Source organism: Rattus norvegicus, chromosome 1 (genome assembly GCF_021556685.1).
Source record: "Rattus norvegicus strain SHRSP/BbbUtx chromosome 1, alternate assembly SHRSP_T2T, whole genome shotgun sequence".
Classification (NCBI taxonomy): Eukaryota; Metazoa; Chordata; class Mammalia; order Rodentia; family Muridae; genus Rattus; species Rattus norvegicus.
Window position 1 is genome coordinate 257,970,496 of NC_141534.1, and position 20,837 is coordinate 257,991,332.

The following is a 20,837-nucleotide window of genomic DNA, read 5'->3' on the forward strand; positions in this document are numbered from 1 at the left end:
TGACGGTTTCAGACCATCCATTTTACATCTACTTATGAAGCCCCGCTGCGCTACCTGTGCCTACTATGAAATGGACACAGGAGTTAGCTTTGCTGCCTGCTGTGTGCTGTACGTCCATTCATGAAACCTGAAAATGAAATGAGGTCCCTGGAGAAACTTGGCCATGCTGGCGCTTTTTTACCAAGTTTAGGAATTTCCAAAAGAAAAAAGAGGCACACAAAAGTCCACTGGATGAAGCAGAGTTTATAGGGGACTGTAATTTCCATCCCGTGCTAAAATCAATTAGCTGGTAGAGGGATAAAGAGCAGCCACAGGAAGTAATTACCAAGTAGCACCAGAATAGCCTTCCACTAAAGCTCGCATGCGCACAGGGCTGGGAGGACGGCTTCCTCTTTGCCAGGCCCCTGGGGTAATTTCAGCAGTTTTTCTATCAACACAGCACTAATGTTACCAAGACACAGCAAGCAGCAGAACGCTCATGGAGTCACATCTCATAGAGTTCTACCTCCACATCAGATCAGTGGAGGACTCTCTCAGGGCTCCATCCAGGGAGCATTCAGTCAGAGCACGTTGAAGTCAGTACTTTCTAACATATTTCCAAGATATTTAGGAAATTAGCCCAAGGGAGAAAAACTAATATGCTCAAAACAATGACTAAGGCTTTGAAGTTTTTTTAGCTATGTTCACCTTTGAGAAAAATGTAGGCAAAGAACTGAAAAACATGGAAATTTGCAAATTCCCTAAGTGGTTTTCTCCCTGTGGGATAATTTTTAAGGACAATATATATGAATGCAGAGGAGATCACCGCCGGTGCACCTACCTAACCACTGCACAAAAGACTTCACCATAGACATTATACTCTTGATATCCCACACATAGGAGTACATGTCATAAAGGATTGTCCTGTTGGCACAGTTGGAGAGCCGGGTGAACATCCCCATCACTAGTGCGCACATTTCTTCAAACTTGGCTGCTCGTGACCGCCATTCTTCAATCTATATAGAATTAAAAAGAAAAAAATGAAATGATTAAAAAATTTTAAGTTTAACAAAATGATCTAAGAGTTACACACTGAGTTATTTATCGGGCATACACAATTTATCTTAAACAATTACCATGGTTTAAACTCTAGGTGAACAATTAAACTGTTAAATACCTAGATCAGACTTTCCTCCATTTCTAACTAGAACATCAAGCAAAGGAAGTGAAGGCACCAGATCCAGTATAAAACTCTCCATTATTTTAAGGAACGTATTTCTAATTATGGTCAGGTTTACAGTTACAATTATGTCCACTTAAGAATCTCAAGGGTAGAGAGAGGGCCCAAGTTCAGCCACTTGTTGCTCTTACAAGGCACTCAAATTTGTTTCCCAGCACCCATAGTGGTTCCACTAACACCCATTAACTCTAGTTCCAGGGAATGTAATACCCTGTTCTGGACTCAGGCACCAGGCACAAATGCAGTGCACACACATCTATTTAGGGAAACATCCATATATATGAAATAGAAATCTCCTGACAGCAGTGTGGGTGAGCGGAGAAAAGGAAGAACTGAAACTTGGGGAGGGGGAGGGGGAGGAGGAGGGAGACAGGGTCTCCTATAACCCAGGTCAGCCCGACCCGAGGTAGTGGAGACCAACCCTGAACTCCTGGATCCCCTGCTTCCCTCCTTTAAGTGCCGGAACCAACACAGCAGGCATTAGCCAATGCTCTCCGTGGCAGGTAATGGTGGCTCACACAGCCCTAATACTTGAGAATCTGCGCAGATAGGACTGCTCCTGACAATCTGTCTCAAACCCAGGGACCCATCCATATCAGGGGCTTACAACACTAAGCCTGATTCCAGGAGAGCCAATGGATCGATCCCTCTATGGAAACACAGACTAACGCTTGTATGCACACATACACACACACCAGCACTGAATACAAATAAACTTTAAGCTGGGCGGTAGTGGCCACACCTTTAACCCCACCACTTGTAAGGTGAAGGCTAGTAGATCTTTGAGTTCCATGACAGCCAAACAAATCAAAACACACTTTAAAATGCTTTTAAGACTCTGTAAACAAACCCGTCCACATTCCAGGTACCAGTGAGAAGCCACTGAAGGACAGTGAGCATACTCACTTTTTCAGAGTCTTTCCCTTTGCAATTGACACTGACAACACTACTGTTTGCTCGAAGCCACTGGAACTCCCGTAGCATCTGTGCTCCTTTGGGTCCATGCTCATAAGGAAGGTAGAAGAGATCAGCAAGTAACTGTAAATCCTCCAGAGTCACTGGTTCTGCAGCGTACAAAGGTTTTTCATTTGGACCTGGCACAAACTGCTCTTTGTTTGCTTGCTCGTCTGTCTGCATAGGAGCGATGTCGTTAATGCAGTCTTCCTGCATAGACATCTCTGGGGATTTTGACTCGGCTATGCTTTCCTTATCAGTGTCCATTGGTTTCAACTCCTCTGCCATTTTAGCTTCGACGATCTCAGTTAGTATCTGGTTGTCACTCTTGTGCTCTGACTCTTCTTGCTTCTCTACCACCATATCCATGGGTTCCTCATCTGGCTGTTTCTTTTCTTCTTCCTTGGTCAGAGCTGAGGGCTCACCACTCAAAGCTGCTCCCTGGCTCATAATGGGCTCCTGGTAAACTGTTGTAACTACAGTTGTGGCATTTAAAGAAGGTGCTGCAACCAACGGAGTCCCGTCCACTACGCTTGTCTTAGCTCCACTGTGTGCAACCTGTCTACCTACAATGGGAAGAGGAAGAAACAAAACAAACTAGGCTCATCACATTTTAGGAAATGCTTGCCCTCCACCCCAGGCCAGGAACATAGCCCAATGGGTTAAGACACTACCCACCAAGCCCAACAACATGGGTTGGATCCCTGGGACTGCCATGGAAAGAACTGACTCATGAAAATTGTGCCACAGTATGTACACGTCTGTGTGTGCACATAATCAAGCAATAAGCTTAATCAAAAACTGTGGCACACTGTTCTGCATACTGTAGACAGGCATGGTGGCACATGCTATTAATTCCAGCACTCAGGGGGCTGGAGAGATGGCTCAGCGGTTAAGAGCACCCAACTGCTCTTCCAGAGGTCCTGAGTTCAAATCCCAGCAACCACATGGTGGCTCACAACCACCTGTAAGGAGATCCGATGCCCTCTTCTGGTGTGTCTGAAGACAGCTACAGTGTACTTATATATAATAAATAAATCTTTAAAAAAAAAAAAAAATCCAGCACTCAGGAGGTAGAATCTCCCAGAGTTCAAGGTTAGCCTACAGTAAGTCTCCAGAACATCCAAGGCTACAACGTGAGACCCTGCCCTGTCTTCAAATGAAAGTGTGTACTGTGTGTGCAGAGCAACTGAGTTCAATTCCCAGCAGGCAGCTGACAACTACATGTAACTGTAGCTCCAGGGGACTCCAAAACCTACAGAGCACATTCACACACATGTCATGTATGTGTACCACACATAAATCTGGACCCTCAGAGGCCAGAAGGGGGTATCTTATCTCCTCAAACTGAAGCTACAGAGGATTGTGAGCTGATGTGTGTTATTTCAAGACATGAAAGGCTGAAGCAGGAGCACTGTTGCAGGTCAGTCAGGAGCCAAATAGCAAAGTGAAAGCCTTGCCTCAAAAAAAGTTAACAACTAAGAACAGTGGCTATTCTTCTAGAAAATCCAGATTCAGTTCCCAACAACCACATGAAAGCTTACACCTATCTGAAACTCCAATTCCAAAGACTCCAACACCCCTTTCTGGTCTCCACTGGTACTGCACACACATGGTGGATACACATACATGCAAGCATAACATGCATACACATAAAGTTTTGTTTTTTTTTTTTTAAAGAGTTGTCCATGGTGGGCTGGAGAGGTGGCTCAGCGGTTAAGAGCACTGACTGCTCTTCCAGTGGTCCTGAGTTCAATTCCCAGCAACCACATGGTGGCTCACAACCATCTATAAATAAAATAAATAAATCTTTAAGAAAAAAAAAAAGGGGAGGTTGGGGATTTAGCTCAGCGGTAGTGCGCTTGCCTAGCAAGAGCAAGGCCCTGGGTTCGATCCCCAGCTCCAAAAAAAAGGAAAAGAAAAAAAAAAAAGAAAATAAGGAAAAAAAAAAAAAAAGAGTTGTCCATGGTAATACATGCCTAAAAGCTCAGCACTGGGGAGGCAAGGCAGGACAAGCAGAAGAACTCTAGGACATCTGTGGCTACATAGCAAGTTCTAAGTCAACCTGGGCTACATGCCAGCTTTAAAAAAAAACAAAAACAAACAAAAAAAAAAAACCCACAAACCCCCCCACAAAGCTCAATTACATTCTGCTCAGTGGATCTAAAGGAAGGAAGGTCATGACTGCACCGTGACTCAACTCTGCAATCCAATCTCCTGGTACAAGCTGTCTAAGTGTGTGTAGCAGAACAAGTCTCTATTTCAAGAACTCGGGAAGTAGAGACGGGTGGTCTACACAGTGCATTACAGGTAGCCAGGGCTACAGAGAAACCATCTCAAAGCAAAACAAAAGTTCAAGCTCGTCTTAGGTCACATGTCAAACAAACTAGAGGCCAATCAGGAGTACATGAAACCTTATCAAAAAGGGAAGTCCCAAGGTAGACAGTTTCTGAGGAATGACACCCAAGGTGGACCTTTTGGCACCTACATACACAAGCAAATGTGCACGTGTACAGCCATTCGCATCCAAACGTATGTACACATAAATGAATATAAATACAAAATAAACCATAAAACAAGAATCAGTGCACTAAGATGCAGTTGAATGACGAGCTGTCTGCCCAGCATGTGTAAGACCCCAGCTTCTTCACTCCAGTCCAACTCACTGCTGTACTGATGCGGTACACCGAACTCCTGCAGCCACTCAGTTAAGGCCAGCTTTAAAGCCATCTGTGGACTGTAGAGCACATCAGTCTCAATGTCTTCATCACTGCCTTCATTTTCTAACTTTATCTGTATTGAGACAGTACTGTCTTCACTGTCAGCTGTGAGGGGGAAGAAGCACAAAAATAATTTGTATTAGAAAACCCTTGTAAGTGAGGATGTATGCCTAAGTTTCACTTGTTGCGGTAAGATCGAAGCAACAACAACAAAAAAAAAAACAAAAAACAAAAAACGAAAACAAACCTTAAATATAAAACACAAATACCAATCCTCCATTAACCATCTAGAAGGTCACTTACTTGCTCAAGGTTCCAACTAAAATAAGTATGTTAGAGTCACTAGAAAAACTGGTCATCCATGTTCACTGAATACCAGTAATGAGATGGCCAGGTTAATGAAAGCTTTACACCCACCTTTGCATAAAGAAAACACAGCTGCGTCTTCAGGCTCTTATGGCTTCATTATCAATCAATCCCTAAGGCATAGTCTTTTTTTTTTTTTTTTTTCAGATAGGATCTCACTATGTAAGGTCTCACTAGCAGTCCCTGAACTATGTAGACCAGGCTAGTCTTTAACTCAGAGATCCGCCTGCCTCTGTCTTTGAGTACTGAGACTAAGGATGTGCACCACTGCATCAGGCTGAGCTAAGGTCATCAAATTCTGGGTGAGGATAGGCAGAACAGTCAGCTTGGCTCTCAGAAACTCTAGCATGGAGCACAGCTGAGTTTGATTAACCTAACTTAACATCTATCACCTAAGTGTTATGCCCTGTCTTAAAACATGTAGGAGTTAAACACTACGCATGCAGATTACATTCCTAATTGCGTCTTTTTTGAGTGAAAGTGACAACAGTGACCAAGCCATAAAAGGCCTCAATTCAATGAACAATGGCAAGGGCACAGACCACAGCTACACACACATACCAAATGTCACGACAGAAAGCAGTCCTATACCAAATGTCATTAGTAACCCTGCTTCAGACTAACTTCGGTTTTTAAAATTTTTATTTATCATCATGTGAACCCACCGTCTGTCTGTCAGAACAGGTGCCTGGGCATACACATGGAGAACAGAGGACAACTTTGTGGAATTTCAGGCTGCTAGCCCGCACAGCCTATGTCTTTAACCCCAAACCATCTCTTGCCTACTCTTCACTTCAGAATGTTCATGACCAGTATGAGCCCACATGCAGCAGCTCTACTCATATAATCCAGATCAAATGCCTGCCCAGGGGCCTAGCAACACTGCAAGTTATTACTCTTCTGCTACCACACTGCAGACAGGCATGACAGCAGGACAGACACTACAAATGCCTGCTTGTCTCCCCAACTTAAAACTGTTTTTTTCAAAAGTAGACACTTGGGGGCTGGAGAGATGGCTCAGAGGTTAAGAGTCCTGAGTTCAATTCCCAGCAACCACATGGTGGCTCACAATCATTTGTAATGGTATCCAGTGCCCTCTTCTGGTGTGTCTTAAGACAGCAACACTATATGTATTCATAAACAATCTTTAAAAAAAAAGTGGTCCATTCAACACCCAGGAAGATGCACCTGCCACACAATATCTTTAAATGCAAGTCAATAAGCAGCAGACATTCTCACACTTGTAACTCTTTTAGGGACTTTGCAAAGCAGTGACTTGTCCAAGGACACACAGTCTTTTCCTGATATGTACCTAAGTAAGAGATGAGGAAACACAACAAAAGTTGAACTGAGGCAGGGACAGCGCTTACAGCAGCCCCATCCACCCAGCACAGGCACTTACTCATCACCACGTCCTTCCTCACTCCGTTCATGTTTGACTTGTACCAAGTGGCAAGGGTGTGGATGGCAACATAGTTGGCTTCAAATTCACAATTTGGATTAGTCAGCACTCCCTTCAACCGTGGGATGAGCTCTGTGGATCTTCCTTTGTAGGGACCCAGAAACAGCCTCTTCTGATCATAGTCATTAGCATGAATGTTATCCCAGATCACTGGGGCTCTCTTAATGATCTTAGAAACTTCTTCAATAGATTCTACTGGAATTTCTTTTGAAACAACTTTTGGACCTAGAAATAGTTAGTTAAAAGAACGTATTTACAAAACTCTTTACATGGTTCTTAAAATATACTGTAGTGGAGAGACAGCTCAGTGGTTAAGAGCATTTGTTGCTCTTGCAGAGAACATGGGTTAGACTCCCAGCACCCACATGGTGATTCACAAGCATCCTTAACTCCAATTCCAGGGAATCTATCCCTTCTAATCTCCACGGGCACCAGGCATGCATTAGATACACATACGTGCATGCAGGCAAAAGAAACATAAATACATCTTAAAAGGCAAGTTTGATAACCTGAGTTCAATCTCCATGAACTACAGGGTAGGAGGGTCCTACAAGTTGTCCTCTGCGTCTGTGCATGCATGCACACACGCTCACACACCACATGTAATAAAAAATGTAAAAAGGAGCTGGTGAGATGGCTCACTGACTGCTCTTCCAGAGGTCCTGAGTAATTCCCAGCAACCACATGGTGGCTCACAACCATCTGTAATGGGATCAGGTGCCCTCTTCTGGTGTGTCTGGAGGCAGCTACAGTTTGCTTATATACATAAAATAGTTAATCTTCACACTGTGTAGCATGACGCATGCAGTCACACACATACACCACTTACAGAAGTTAAGCAATAAAAAAGTTTAAAAACACATAAGTAGCTCTGTTTTAGTCATGTATGCATTTTTAGCTTCTCTCTCCAGCCCCTGGTGACTGAAGCAATGGAGACTAAACCCAGGGCTTCCTGTGGAGTAAGCTGACGGCCTACACTACTTACCAAGTTATCTGCCACCTTCCCTGCCTCCCTTCTCTTCAGTTATTTATTTATAAGGCTGGGTTCAATCTAATGACCCTCCTACTCCAGCTCCCAAGTGGAACAACGGCTGTGCACTGTGCACCAGCTCATCCAGCTGCCCAACTCTTCTTCTTTTAACTTTTTTCTTTTCTTTTTTTTTTTTTGAGACAGTCTCTCTTCCGTGTAGCCCTGGCTGTCCTGAAACTCACTCTGAGGACCAGATTGGTCTTAAACTTACAAAGATCCGCCTGCCTTTGCTTCTCAAATGCTAGGACTACAGGTATGCACCCCACTATGGCTGGCCTCGATTCTCCTTACTGAGCCAGCACAGCGACATAACCTTTGACTCACTTTACAAAGCACAATTTCCTAAGAGTTTAGTGATACAGTTAAATGGTTAAGAGTTTAGTGATACAGCTAAATGATTAAGGGTTTCAAGCAAGGGGTTGGGGATTTAGCTCAGTGGTAGAGCGCTTGCTTAGGAAGCGCAAGGCCCTGGGTTCAGTCCCCAGCTCCGAAAAAAAAGAACCAAAAAAAAAGAGTTTCGAGCATATATGATGCCCTGGGTTTGATCTACAACATCACATACACTGAGTGTATTAAATATAGCTGTATTCCCAGTACTTGGAAGGTAAGAATTGTTAAATTCTACACAGCAAATTCTAAGCCTGGAATATACAAGACCTTGTCTCAAAAGATAGTATTTATTTCTGTACTCACCTAATAGAGACCAGTTTCTCTCAGCCCTGGTAATCAAAAGTTTATTCTTGAGGACTCACCTGTCCAAAGCACCTCAATTCCAGGTAGCAGCTTTTCACCCACAGTCCTCAAGTAAGGAGACTGAGATACACTTGGATAACAGAAAGTGCCGCAGTATTCTAAAAGCAGACGGGGAAAGAGGGGTCAGGACTGAAATGCTCATAATTGGGGAAAATGCTTATACATTCTGTATTATTTTTATTCAAACAATAAAGAGCTGTGTATCACACATACAAGGAGTAAACTTAAGCAGATATTACATAACGACAGTCCACAGGATCAGATATTCCAACTGGGTGGTGTGCCTGCCTGTAACCTCGAGTCCAGAGCCCAAGACAGAAAGCTTGCATCAGGCCACTCTAGGCTCAGCATACCCAGACCAGTTTTTAGAAACAAAACAAACAGGGCCTTTCCTGTGAAGTGGTAATTTCTGGTTTCTTTGGAGACCCATGATGATAATTTGCTGTGGCAGACACTTAAAAGGATGAGCAGACACGTATGAGATTTTTGCTGAAGGATCCATGAGAGGACGCATGACATTTAGAAAGAATCTAAATATGGCTGACCCCACAGGCTATCGCATTGGTTTGCTTTGCTTCACTAGTCTTTGGTGACACTCATATCAGTTTGCCTTGCATCAAGTTGCTGATCTTGACTCAATGCAACTTCAGAACTTCTCATGATATTCTGGCAGCTTCTTGTAGAGCCTGAGGTTTACTGTGGCTCAAGATGCCATCGCAGATTTGTATGTGGTGTGTGTTGAGTGGACTGGACTGCATCTGCTGATTCATGTTGGTGTTTGCTAGAAGACTGGATTGCTGACAACAAAGATTCTAACAGCCCAAAGAACTATTCCTAAGCAGGTCCACAACCCCTTTTACCCTATCAACCTTGGTTATCCACTCCAGCTGTGGGTGGTGAGCTGCAAGTGAGACTGAAGCGTTTAAGTAGGTTTTAAAAACGTAAACCTACAATCCCTATGTACCACAGTCTTACTCCGCTTTGAGACCCTGTATCTTAAAAACAAGGTTGGGGATTTAGCTCAGCGGTACAGCTCTTGCCTAGCGAGCACAAGGCCCTGGGTTCGGTCCCCAGCTCCGAGGGGGGGAAAAACAACAACAACAACAACAACAACAACAACAACAACAAACAAAACCCTGATGTTCTCAGTAGTACCAAGTAGTCTTTATAATCTCAGTCATTAGAAATTCACTCCATGGGCTGGAGAGATGACTCAGCGGTTAAGAGCACTGAACTGCTCTTCCAGAGGTCCTGAGTTCAATTCCCAGCAACCACATGGTGGCTCACAACCATCTGTAATGGGATCCAATGCCCTCTTCTGGTGTGTAGGAAGACAACCACAGTGTACTTATATAATAAAATTATTAAAAAAGAAAAATTCATTTCATAAAATTTTATAAACATTTAAGTTTTTTTAAAGAGACAATTAAGCCTGCTATGTGATCTACCCATCTGTATGCACACCCCAGAATTGGGAGAATGAGGCAGGTTGGTGTTCAGAAGTCTGAGGCTAACCTTTGTTCCATGAGACCAAAATCTAATGATACCCCACCAAAAAAAGAATTGACTAAATTATTTCTTACAACTAACATCCTTTCCTGAAAAAGAAAAGTGTGAACCATGTTTTGTGGAGTTGAGCTGTGAGAGGCGACTGGAACCTCTTTCAATGGAAACGAGCTATGTGGTTCAGCAGGGCACTTTCTAGGCTAAGACAGCCAGAGTCAGATGAGAGTGGGAGGAGTGAGATGAAAGAGATTCTCGGGCAGACAGAGGAACAGGTAGGAGGGAGTAAGGGAAGACTAAGCCAAAAGCGTAAGAATTTAATTTTTTAAAGCTTTCATTTCAATACTAATTTCCTTAACAATGACAATGTAATGTTTACATTCTTTTACTATTAATAACACAAAACATCTCCAACTTACTTCTTTGGTATTATAAGGTCCTACTCTTTTTTCCTATGTAAGATGTGAAAAATGTCTTCTAAAAAAAGCATTCCTTTTTTCATTCACAGAGGGAGGAATGTAAGAGGTCCAGTGCAAGGACCCTTTTTAAGTTATTTCAAAACTACGAAGTCCAGCATTGTTATATACAATACCTGTGGGACAGAAGAGGAAGGTTTCCGGCTCTCCCAGGTACTGATAGATTTCATTTGTGATGGAAACTTGTGCATGTGCAAAAGAACTGAACACTTCTTTGTCTGCTGCACACATGTTATGATCAATATCATCAAAAAGCAAAGCAAATGACCTGCACCCAAACTGGGAGACCTTAGAAAAGAAAAACCAACATGATTAGCTAATCTCAGAGGGGAAATATTCTTTTAAAATATAACATATAAAACATAAATAATGGCTATCTGAAAGGCAAATATTTCCTTGGAATATAAAAGCATATCTGGTCTTTTTACATTTTCAGTGACAACAATTCCAAGTTAATACAGCTAGTGCTTTGGGACACAACTTCAATTTTGGATCAGAGCAGATGATTAAATTATGCTTATACAAGGCAGTGAATCAGCGAGGGAATGGTGGTGCACAACTTTAATCCTAGCACTCAGGAAGGAGGTAGAGGCAGTAGGATCTCTGAGTTTGAGGCCAGCCTGGTCTACAGAGTGAGTTCCAGGACAGCCAGATACATAGAAAAGCTCTGTCTTGAAATAACAAACCAATCCAAAAAGTCGGTGTATCTTAAAATTCACAAACTTACAAAAACATCAACAAGTGTACTCAATCCATGGAATGCTTAGGCCTTGTTCTAGTTCTAGTCCCCAAAGCACACTCACCTAACCAGCTCCTTTTCAGATGTGCCTAACTAGGCATCAATCAGAATGAACACAATTTCACTAAGACGACTAACATCTTAAAAATTCCTTCATCAAAGCATCATCTTAAAAGTCTCTTGTGTGATTATTAAAGCTGGCGCCTGATGTACATACACTAAATACCCACCACATAGAGGTACGTAAGTGCACACCACATTGCCCATGTGGTAATCAAACAAACACCTGTCCTACCTCCTTAAGGTGGGGCCTCCTCTATTGTTGCTATCATGTTATGCACTATACCTACTTGTCCCATTGAGCTTCTGGGCCATTTTCTCCTATATCCACACCTAATTTCTGAGTAGGACGCTGAGCCTTTACAAGCCACTGGATCCAGCTTTTTAAAAGTGGGCTCCAAGATTCACTCCGAGTTCTTCAGGGCTCCTGCAGCCAGAGCTTTGGCTTACTAAGCCATCTTCAAATAGTTCTTTAGCTTTTTTAAGGATCCGTTTATTTTATGTATATGGTTTTGCCTGTATGTACTTCTGTGCACCACATGTATGCTGTAGATACCCATAGACAGACAGCGAGCATGAACTCTCCTGGAACTGGAGTTAACAGTTGTGAGCTCCTGTGTGGTGCTGGGAATTGAATCTGTGTGCTTTAGAAGAGCAGCCAGTGCTCTTACCCACGGACTCATCTCGCAGAACCCTGTTTTTTTTAAAGAATAATATCAGACTGTAGGCCAGGCTGGCCTCAAAATCTTAGCAATTCCCCTGCTTCAGCTTCTCAAATGCTGGAATTTTGAGTTACCATGCCCAGCTTCTGTAAGTCTTACTAGCTACATGATGCCACTAGTATAAATCTTTGATTAAAGAATAAAATATGCAAACCATTGAGAAACTGGGGATCCTACACTCTCAAAAATACAGTTACTGCAAGTTAGGTGTTAAGAATCTGAATAGAGTGGCTAGAGAGAGGGCTCAGAGGTTAGGAGCACTGACTGCTCTTCCAGAGGTCCTGAGTTCAATTCCCAGCAACCACATGGTGACTCACAACCATCTGTATCAGAACTGATACCCTCTTCTGATGTGCCTGAAGACAGCAACAGGGTGCTCATATAAATAATTCTTACAAACAAACAAACAAACAAACAAAAGAGTTCAAGTGGAGCCTAGTAGCCAGCATTACTTTTAAGCTGCAGAGGCTTGATGCTGGGACTTGAATCTAGTACCTAACACATGCTAGGCAAAGCTCTACTATTACACCAAGTCCACTCTCCTGAGAGCTGTGTGTGAAGAGAAATGTGAGTACAGGTCCTTCCAAGTTTTTGATTGACAACTATTTCTCTATACAAAACTATGAAAGTAACAGCTACAAAACTATGAAAGTAACAGTTCCTTTCAACATATAGAGCAAAACAAACAAAAATCCCCCAAAACCCTCCACTTCCATATTGAAATAAAGAAAAATAAAAAATTACCTGGTCCAATTTGCGTTTCAATGTTGATACTTCCTTTGGGTTAGAAAAAGTGATATCTAATCCTGGAGAAATAGCATAGATGAATTCTATCTCATATTCTCGTGCAGCAGAGATGAGAGTCATAAGTTGCTCTAGAGAACAGAGTCCGTAATTTTAGAAAGCAACATGAACACTAAAAGAAACTTTACTTTCTAACTGAAGGAATAAATAACTTCTTCCAATTTACAGTAAAGGAAAAGTTCTTTCATTTTAAAAATTAAAATTTAGAAAGTATCACATTCCTGTAATTTATTTTCGTACACCCTGGTAACCTCAGAAATTGGGCACTTTAACCAGGAGGGTCAGAAATTCAAGACCAGCCTCAACAACACAGCAAACAAAGTCAAGGGCCAGCCTGGGCTATACAGTCATGATGTTTCAAAAGTAACAGTAAGAGAAAAATCCTCCTCTCTAATGTGCTAACAGGCAATACGAACTGGCAGAAGCTTGCAGTGACAATCACACAAGAGAAAGACCAAGTAGCACCAGCCCACCTCCTTAGAACACTCAAGAGGCTAAGTCAAGAGGACCATGGGAGTTCAAGCCCAGCCTGGGCTATATACTCAAGTGAACTCCAGACCAGCTTGGTTTATGAAGTAGGACTTGTGTGTAAACAAACACGCAGAAGTTCACAAAGAGACCTTTTTTCCCTCCCCCCCCCCCCTTTTTTTTCTGGAGCTGGGGACCGAACCCAGGGCCTTGGCTCTATCACTGAGCTAAATCCCCAACCCCTTTTCTCATTTTCAGTTTCTTACCCTTGGGGGTGGGGGAGGGGCCAAGCAAATTTAGTGTCAGTAAAGCATATTCTTTTTAAATTTTTGTGTGTTCTCACAGAAAAGTGCCATTTGTCTGATTTACAAAGATATTCTATACCTCTGCCTCTTAAATGCGGGAATTAAAAGTGTGTGCCGCCATGCCTGTGGTGTTTAAATAATTAATGGTCCCACAGGCTCCTTATGTTTGAATACTTGGTTTGGTCCCTGGTTGGTGGAACTGTTTGGGAAGGATTAGGAGAGGTCTTTTCCAGCTTTGAGTTTTCAAAGCCCCTATACTTGCAGTCAGTTGCTCCCTCTGACTCAGGTTTGTGAATCGAGATGGAATCTCAGTTACCGCTCCAGCTCGCCTGCCTGCTGCCATGTTTCCCATGGACTCGGACTCTAACCATCTAGAACAGTTGCTACAATCATGGTGGCTTGTCACACCAACTGAAAACTAAGACACTGCCCCTCCGCAAATTAATTATACAAACTATTCCCATTACTTAAACCTGAAGAGTCCCTTAAATTTGCACTCAAAGCACATGCCTTATTTCTCTGTCCAAACACTATCCCTGGCTTCCTTCAGTATTTTGCCTAGTACTATGTAGTCTAAAGACCACTAGCAGAAGTAGAGTAACACCAGGGGCTGGAGAGATGGCTCAGTGGTTAGGAGCACTGACTGCTCTTCCAGAGGTCCTGAGTTCAATGCCCAACAACCACATGGTGGCTCACAACCATCTGTAATGGGATCTGATGCCCTCTTATGCTGTGTCTGAAGTCAGGACAATGTATCCACATATATGAAATAAATAAGTAAATCTAAAAAAACCCAAAAAGGTAACATTTACGACCATAGAAGTGGAGCCAGAATGGTACAGCTATGAGCCATATTCAACAACCAGGACGTTTAGTACCACACTTCAAATTTTTCTAGCTCAGACTAGTTACCAGATAAAGCCACTCATAAAATAAAGTTTTAGTAAGTGCAGTATAACTACCCTAAAATAGTCCCCTCACCCACTCACAGATCAAAATGTAAAAGCAGCCACACCAAGCCAGCAAGATAGCTAAGGAAAAAGATAAAAAAAAAGTACTTGCCACATAGTCTGACAGAATTCAATCCCTAAAACCTTCAGTTGGAAAGAGAAAACTAACACCAAACTCAAATTTGCACAGGTGTGCAAATTCAGGAGGATGTAAGCATGCACACACATACACACATACACACATGCACACATGCACACATATACACACAAAAGAGATTACCAGCTTCTTCCACTGAATACATCTCTCGCCAAAACATCCTATGTTTGTAGTCATCCTTCGGAGCATACAAGTATGTATTTAATTCCCATTTCTGAAGCCTTTAGAGAAAAAAATTACATATGCATAAGTAGGCAGCAATAGTAGGCTACAAACCTCAGGTTTTAGGGTTTTTTGTGTATCTCTATCTCATGACAAAGCAATCATCTACTTTTAAATTCATCAATAGAATCTTAACAAAGTAAGTATTATTAAGTATGGGAACCTGTTAAATCCTGAAAATACAGTTCGCAATAAAGCAGGCAAAACCCCAAACCTCTTTGACTTTCCCATGCAAAGTCTGAAAGCCAGCAGCCTAGGCAAAGATGAAAAGTGACTCCTACAGTAACACCAGGTTTTTCAGTGTCTGAGTCTCCTGTGCATCACATAACAAAACTTACCTTCTAAAGAGCTCTTTTCTCTGCTCCATAACCCAAGGTCTTCCATAAAACCCTAGATTTAAACAAAAATAAGATTTTTCTCAGGTTTCAAAATGGGGTTCAGTTTTACTGGGGAAACAAAACAAAACAAAACAAAACAAAAAGGCGCAGAATCCCTTCCACAGAAATGTGTAGAGGTGCTGACAATGTGGCACACTGAATAATCAGTCAGCATACCAAAGCCCCTGGGTCCGAACCCCAGCACCGTCTTAAAGGAAGAAGTGCATAGAATACACCAGGATCTGAAAACCATCCAGTGGAACATTATTTATCTAGATCAATTATTCCCTCACTGCTCATATAAATTTTGTACTTCCCACTCCTGATATTTGTTACATAACACAGGGTTTTGTCTCACTCTGGGGCCCAGAGTGGCCTAGCACTTCTCAGGTTTCCCCCAAACTTGCAGCAAATCCAGAACAGGAGGACCACCATGTCCACCATGGACAGCTACTGAGAACTGAACATACCATCTTTTTCACTCATAGTAATGAGCAAACAGTGTTTATTCTAGCTGAGGATACAATTCAGTGATAGAGTACTGCTTAGTACTCACGAGGGCCCACATCCCCAGTTACTCCCCTAACAAAACACAATTTTTCAATGCTGGAAATGACCCCAGAACCTTGAACATGTGAGGCATGCACGCTCACTGAATGGAACAGGAGACTAAGTAGAGCAAATCAACCAAAGTGTTAACACTGAAAAGGGACTGAGATGGCTTGAGCCGCCATGCCAGTACAGAAGAGGCCAAGGCTGAAGTAGTTTGAAGCCAGTCAGGGCTTCATAGTTCCAGGCTAACCAACCTAAGCTACAGTAAGAGACCCTGTCTCAAAAATCAAAAACGGCTGGAGCTGGAGAGATGGCCCAGTGGTTAAGAGCACTGGCTGCTCTTCCAGAGGTCCTGAGTCCAATTCCCAGCACCCACATAGCAGCTCACAACTGTGTATAACTCCAGCTCCAGAGGCATATTATACAGGCAACATGCCACATAAAAATAAAGCTGGGACTGGAGAGATGGCTCAGTGGTTAAGAGCACTGACTGCTCTTCCAGAGGTCCCGAGTTCAATTTCCAGCAACCACATGGTGGCTCACAACCATCTGTAATGGGATCCGATGACCTCTTCTGGTGTGTCTGAAGACGGCTGCAGTGTACTTATACATAATAAATAAATCTTAAAAAACAAACAAAAGAGGCAGCTTAATTATTTCTAGAGGGGTGACTTTAAGAGCCAAACAAGGCAGTCAGAATAATTAGAAACAGATGTGTGTGCAGCCCCTACTTACACACCCCACTTTGCAATAGAGCTGCTCTTTAATGTAGGCTGGTCTGGAACTTGTAACCATCTCCCTACCTCTGCTTCTAAGTGCTGAAATTCCAGGTGTGAATCGTCATACTTGGCTATGATCACCTTTTTTAAAGTTCCTACAACAAAGGGGACCAAGAAAATGAAGAAACAAGCAAGAGGTGTGTGTGCGATCACATCCACAGACCCAACAGTGGCAAGACCTCAGCAGTAAACCTTCCGGCCCTCAATTCCACAGCCCAAGTATGAAACAAAGCTAGGGACGTAACTGACTTCAAGGATCCAGTGCAGGAAACAAACTTCGAACTCTTTTTGTTACAGCTATTTCTGCACTTAAACAAAAGCTGCAAATATGTGAAATACTGTCTAAAACACTGATGATCAAAGACGGCACCGGAGCTCCTGAGCACACCAGAAACACCTCATAGCCCATCTAACCTTGCCCTCATCCATATCTATCTATCTATCTATCTATCTATCTATCTATCTATCTATCTATCTATCTATCTATCTATCTTCCTTTCTTTCTTTCTTTCTAAGGTTCCTCTGTGTAGCCCTGGTTGTGCTGGAACTTGGCTCTGTAGACCAGGTTGGCCTCAAACCAATTAATATCCAAGTGCCTCTGCTTCAGGGTGTTGTGCCACCACCACCAGCAAGCGCTGTTTTAATATCACTTTTAGTACTATCATCAGGAGGAGGCACAGTAGGCTACCTCCTTTGGCTTCTGGGACCACAATGCCACATTTCCTTACATCACTCTGGCCTTGCTTCCATTCCAGACTTCCACTTTTTGTTGTTAGGGAAACAAGACCTTACTTTGGTGCCCAGGCTGGCCTCCCAATCTTTGATTATAGACTGTCAACATGCATAGCTAGCTCTGAATTCTCTGTATCCCCAGCTTTCTCTTGCTACCCTTCCCCACCCAAGGATCCTAGACGGTACAGTACAGACTCTTAGGTGGCAAGAGGGCCTCAAAAAGTGGCAGCTCAGGACACAAAGTGAGTTCTACCATATGCCAGCTCAGTGTAGGGAAATTAAAACAAGAAACAACAAAAACTTCCCCCTGGAGTAGGATGGTGGCCTGTAACCCCAGCCACTCCAAGGCTAGGAAGATCACAAGTTTAAGGTCACTGTGCTTCAGTCAGGTCCTGGTCCACTCAGCTACAGGAGAGCCTGCCCACAAATAAGACTACCATCTTCTCTGTCCCATTTCCGTAAGATTGCAGAGACCAACAACAGCTAGTCACGAAGATCTTAGCACTCTGTATAACCCATTTCAGACCCATGGTTTCTGTCAGAAATTAAACTGCTGTGCCCTGTCTCTAAAAAAAAAAAAAAAAATCCACCCCCCCCAAAATGTCTGCATGCTAGCAAGCCCCATATGTACAACACACAAAGCACTCATGTTTTCATAAATATGAACTCCAGGAAGAACAGTTTTTCCCCAAATTTTGCTGAACTGTTTCATGTCTTACTGTACTGCCAAGAATGTTTTCCCGATGCAATTAATCATCTAAAATACTGTAAATGACATGTTGTCTTTCAACGACAGTGGGAAAGCTGGTGCTCTCAGCCATGAGGGGAAGCTTACTTTTATCCTTTTTGCTTTGAGTATTAGTCTTTAAAATGTTCTGGGCTTTTCTGGTTTTTTTTAAAAACTGTATTTATTTATTTTATGTATATGAGTATGCTGTGGCTGTCTTCAGACACACCAGAAGAGGGCATCAGATCCCATTATAGATGGTTGTGAGCCACCATGTATGTGGTTAAAGGGAATTGAACTTGGGACCTCTGGAAGACCAGTGAGAGGTGAGCCATCTCTCCAGTCCAGTAATACTCCAGGTATTAGTTTTTATATTCTCCAGTAAGTAAATTTAAAAAGACAATTAAAAAGAAAAAAAGAGAAATTAAAAAATGTTGAGTTTGGGAGGGGGCAGACACAAGAAAACTCAAATTGCTGTGCACTTAGGGAAGAACTAAGGAAGAACAAGGCTTTCCTGAGTTCAGTATCTACCCATTCTATTTCAGAAGTTGCAATTAAGATCTTCCAGCAATCTTCCCTCACTATCAAAACGCCCTCGTTCTTTTCAACTGAAAGACAGAAATCATAAAAATTAAGCCTTTCACTGAATTTTAACTCCACCATCACAGATGCTCTGGGATGTGATATACTGATATTTACACACACACACACACACACACACACACACACACACGATCCCCCCTCCCCCCGTCAAAGAACAGCAATTGGTAAAAGATGGCACTTTTCTAGGCTGCAAATGAGCCTGAAGAGGGGAAGGAGGCTTGCATGCCAACAACAACAAAAAAAGAATAAATAAAAACAATCTTAAACCTGAAGGAATCTTTAATAACTATAAGCTGACTGCGCTCTCCTTCACAAGTAAAAACATGCCTGTGTGGGCTGATTTTTTTCGCCTTATAAGGGTGGGAGGGCTGCACAAATTTCCTCATTTGAAAGGAGACAACCCTAAGACTCCAAGGTACAAAGAAGTGAAGCACAGAGCCTGACAACAGGCTCCTTGCCACCGCCTCCTCCTCCGACAATCTGCCTGGCTCTAAGCCCAAGGAGGGTGGGGTCAGGCTCCTCGATAGCCAGGAGACTCCGGAGCCCTGAAATACCAGAGGTAAAGAAGTGAGGCCACGGTCTTCCTCGCGCCCTCCCCCCCAGCCCCGTGTTAGCAAGGACACCTAACGTCCTGGGGACGAGAAGACCCCTAAAGAATCACCATCATGCCCCACCCGGGGATGGGAACTGAGCACCAACGCGGGGCTAGGCCAACTCACCTTCCACTACACCGCACAGGAACCTGCGGGCCCCGCCGGCCGCCCCGGTCCCGGCCGCCGCCCCAGCTCCCGAGGGGTTGTCTTCTCCGGGGGCCGGAGCTGCAGACGGCTCCAACGAAGCCCCCGAGACGGAGGCATGATTGGCGTTGCGCTCACTCTCCCGCTCCTCCAGCGCCGCCTGGCTCTCCTTCTGCACCATTCTCCTGCCGCCGGCTGCCGCTCCCCTTCGGCCTCGGTCCGTTGGGCCACAGGTCCGGAGCCCTGCAAAGGGCCGCGGCTCCGAACGCGCGCCTCCTGGGCTCCTTCCCCTCCCCCTCCGCCCTTCCCCCTTCCTCTCGGCGGGGGCCCCGAGTGCCCGGATGAGAAGGGCGGCGGCACCGGCTCGAGCCCTTTGTCAGCCTCTGCCTCCGCCTGCGCTGGAAGCCAAGAGACTAAGCGGAGGGCGAGGCCGCCTCCGGGTCTTCACGGAAGGAGGGCCGAGAAGGCGCCTTCGCTCGTCCTCAACGTCCGCCGCCCTCCAAAGAGCCTTATTTCTCTGGCTATCTCCCCCACCGGAGTCCCTAAGCAGCTACTGCCGCTGCCTCTGCCGCCCGCTTCCTGTTTATCCGCACTGCGCCTGCGCCACAGACCGGCTCAGACCGGTCCCTAGCCCGGCTCCCCTCCTTTCCTTGGGATCAGCCCATTGCACTCTCTTTGCTAGGGGGAAAAATAACAAAAGGCGCCGTGGACACCGCGGAGGTGCGCAGCGATGGAACGTACCATCTTGACTGGCCACCCTCCAGGATGAGCACCACACTCTGGGTCGGACCATTACCCCACCCAGAGGAGGGGAACATGGGAGAATGCGACCGGCTGGGGAGTTTGGGAGGAAAGGGGGGAGGGCGGAAAAGAGGTGTTTACTCTCTCAGTGCGCAGGCGCCGGGACGATTCCTCTGGTTCTTAAAGTGATAGGAAACACTGACCTACTTTGGAGATTGTTGTACCAGTTTGGCTCATCGGAGCTGCCTGGCCCACGTTTCGTTCTGTGAGGACACCATGCCAAGGAGCTCAGCTCACCCCTCTGTCCTGACTCATTTTCTTCTACTCCCTCTTCGGAGTTAACCCCGTTTTAAATTGGGCAGGCAACTATTTATTGAGTTTGCCTCATCCTGGGCTGTAGGGCCTTTATGACCTCATAATATGGTTAAAACAAGCTGTTACGTTTCTGCTTGACATACCCCTTCGTTTGTTTTGCTATGGAATCCACCAGACTACGTATGGAGAAGCAAGACTGCATAAACAAAAGTCTAATAAAGGTAGAAGACAGTGGAAGGCAAGTTTGTTATGGCGATGAGAAAGAGTGAGCAGTGTGTGTGTAAAGGGTCATGGTCCGTTTAGCCTTAGCATCAACATTTCCTAGGAAACCCTGCCTCTAAGGGCTTGGCTCCTCCGGTGTTTC

General features: G+C 44.1%; 1 protein-coding gene across 5 annotated transcripts in view; it reads right to left on the bottom strand.

Annotated features, from left to right (window-relative positions):
• Oga (O-GlcNAcase) overlaps positions 1-20,504 on the bottom strand; it is a 35,504-nt gene extending 15,000 nt beyond the window's left edge. For 2 of the 5 annotated variants that reach the window (XR_015646321.1, XM_087600017.1), the window contains exons 1-11: positions 20,366-20,504; positions 19,400-19,660; positions 15,249-15,300; positions 14,812-14,909; positions 12,749-12,879; positions 10,600-10,771; positions 8,504-8,602; positions 6,662-6,946; positions 4,840-4,998; positions 2,126-2,739; positions 821-995 (exon numbers count right to left, since the gene is read on the bottom strand). Coding sequence is in view for 3 of the 5 variants with exons in the window: in XM_087600017.1 (XP_087456143.1) it covers positions 821-995; positions 2,126-2,739; positions 4,840-4,998; positions 6,662-6,946; positions 8,504-8,602; positions 10,600-10,771; positions 12,749-12,879; positions 14,812-14,909; positions 15,249-15,300; positions 19,400-19,598 (1,984 nt within the window). In the remaining 2 variants the exon portion in view is untranslated. 5 annotated transcript variants of the gene reach the window in all.
• Positions 20,505-20,837: the final 333 nt, after the last annotated feature.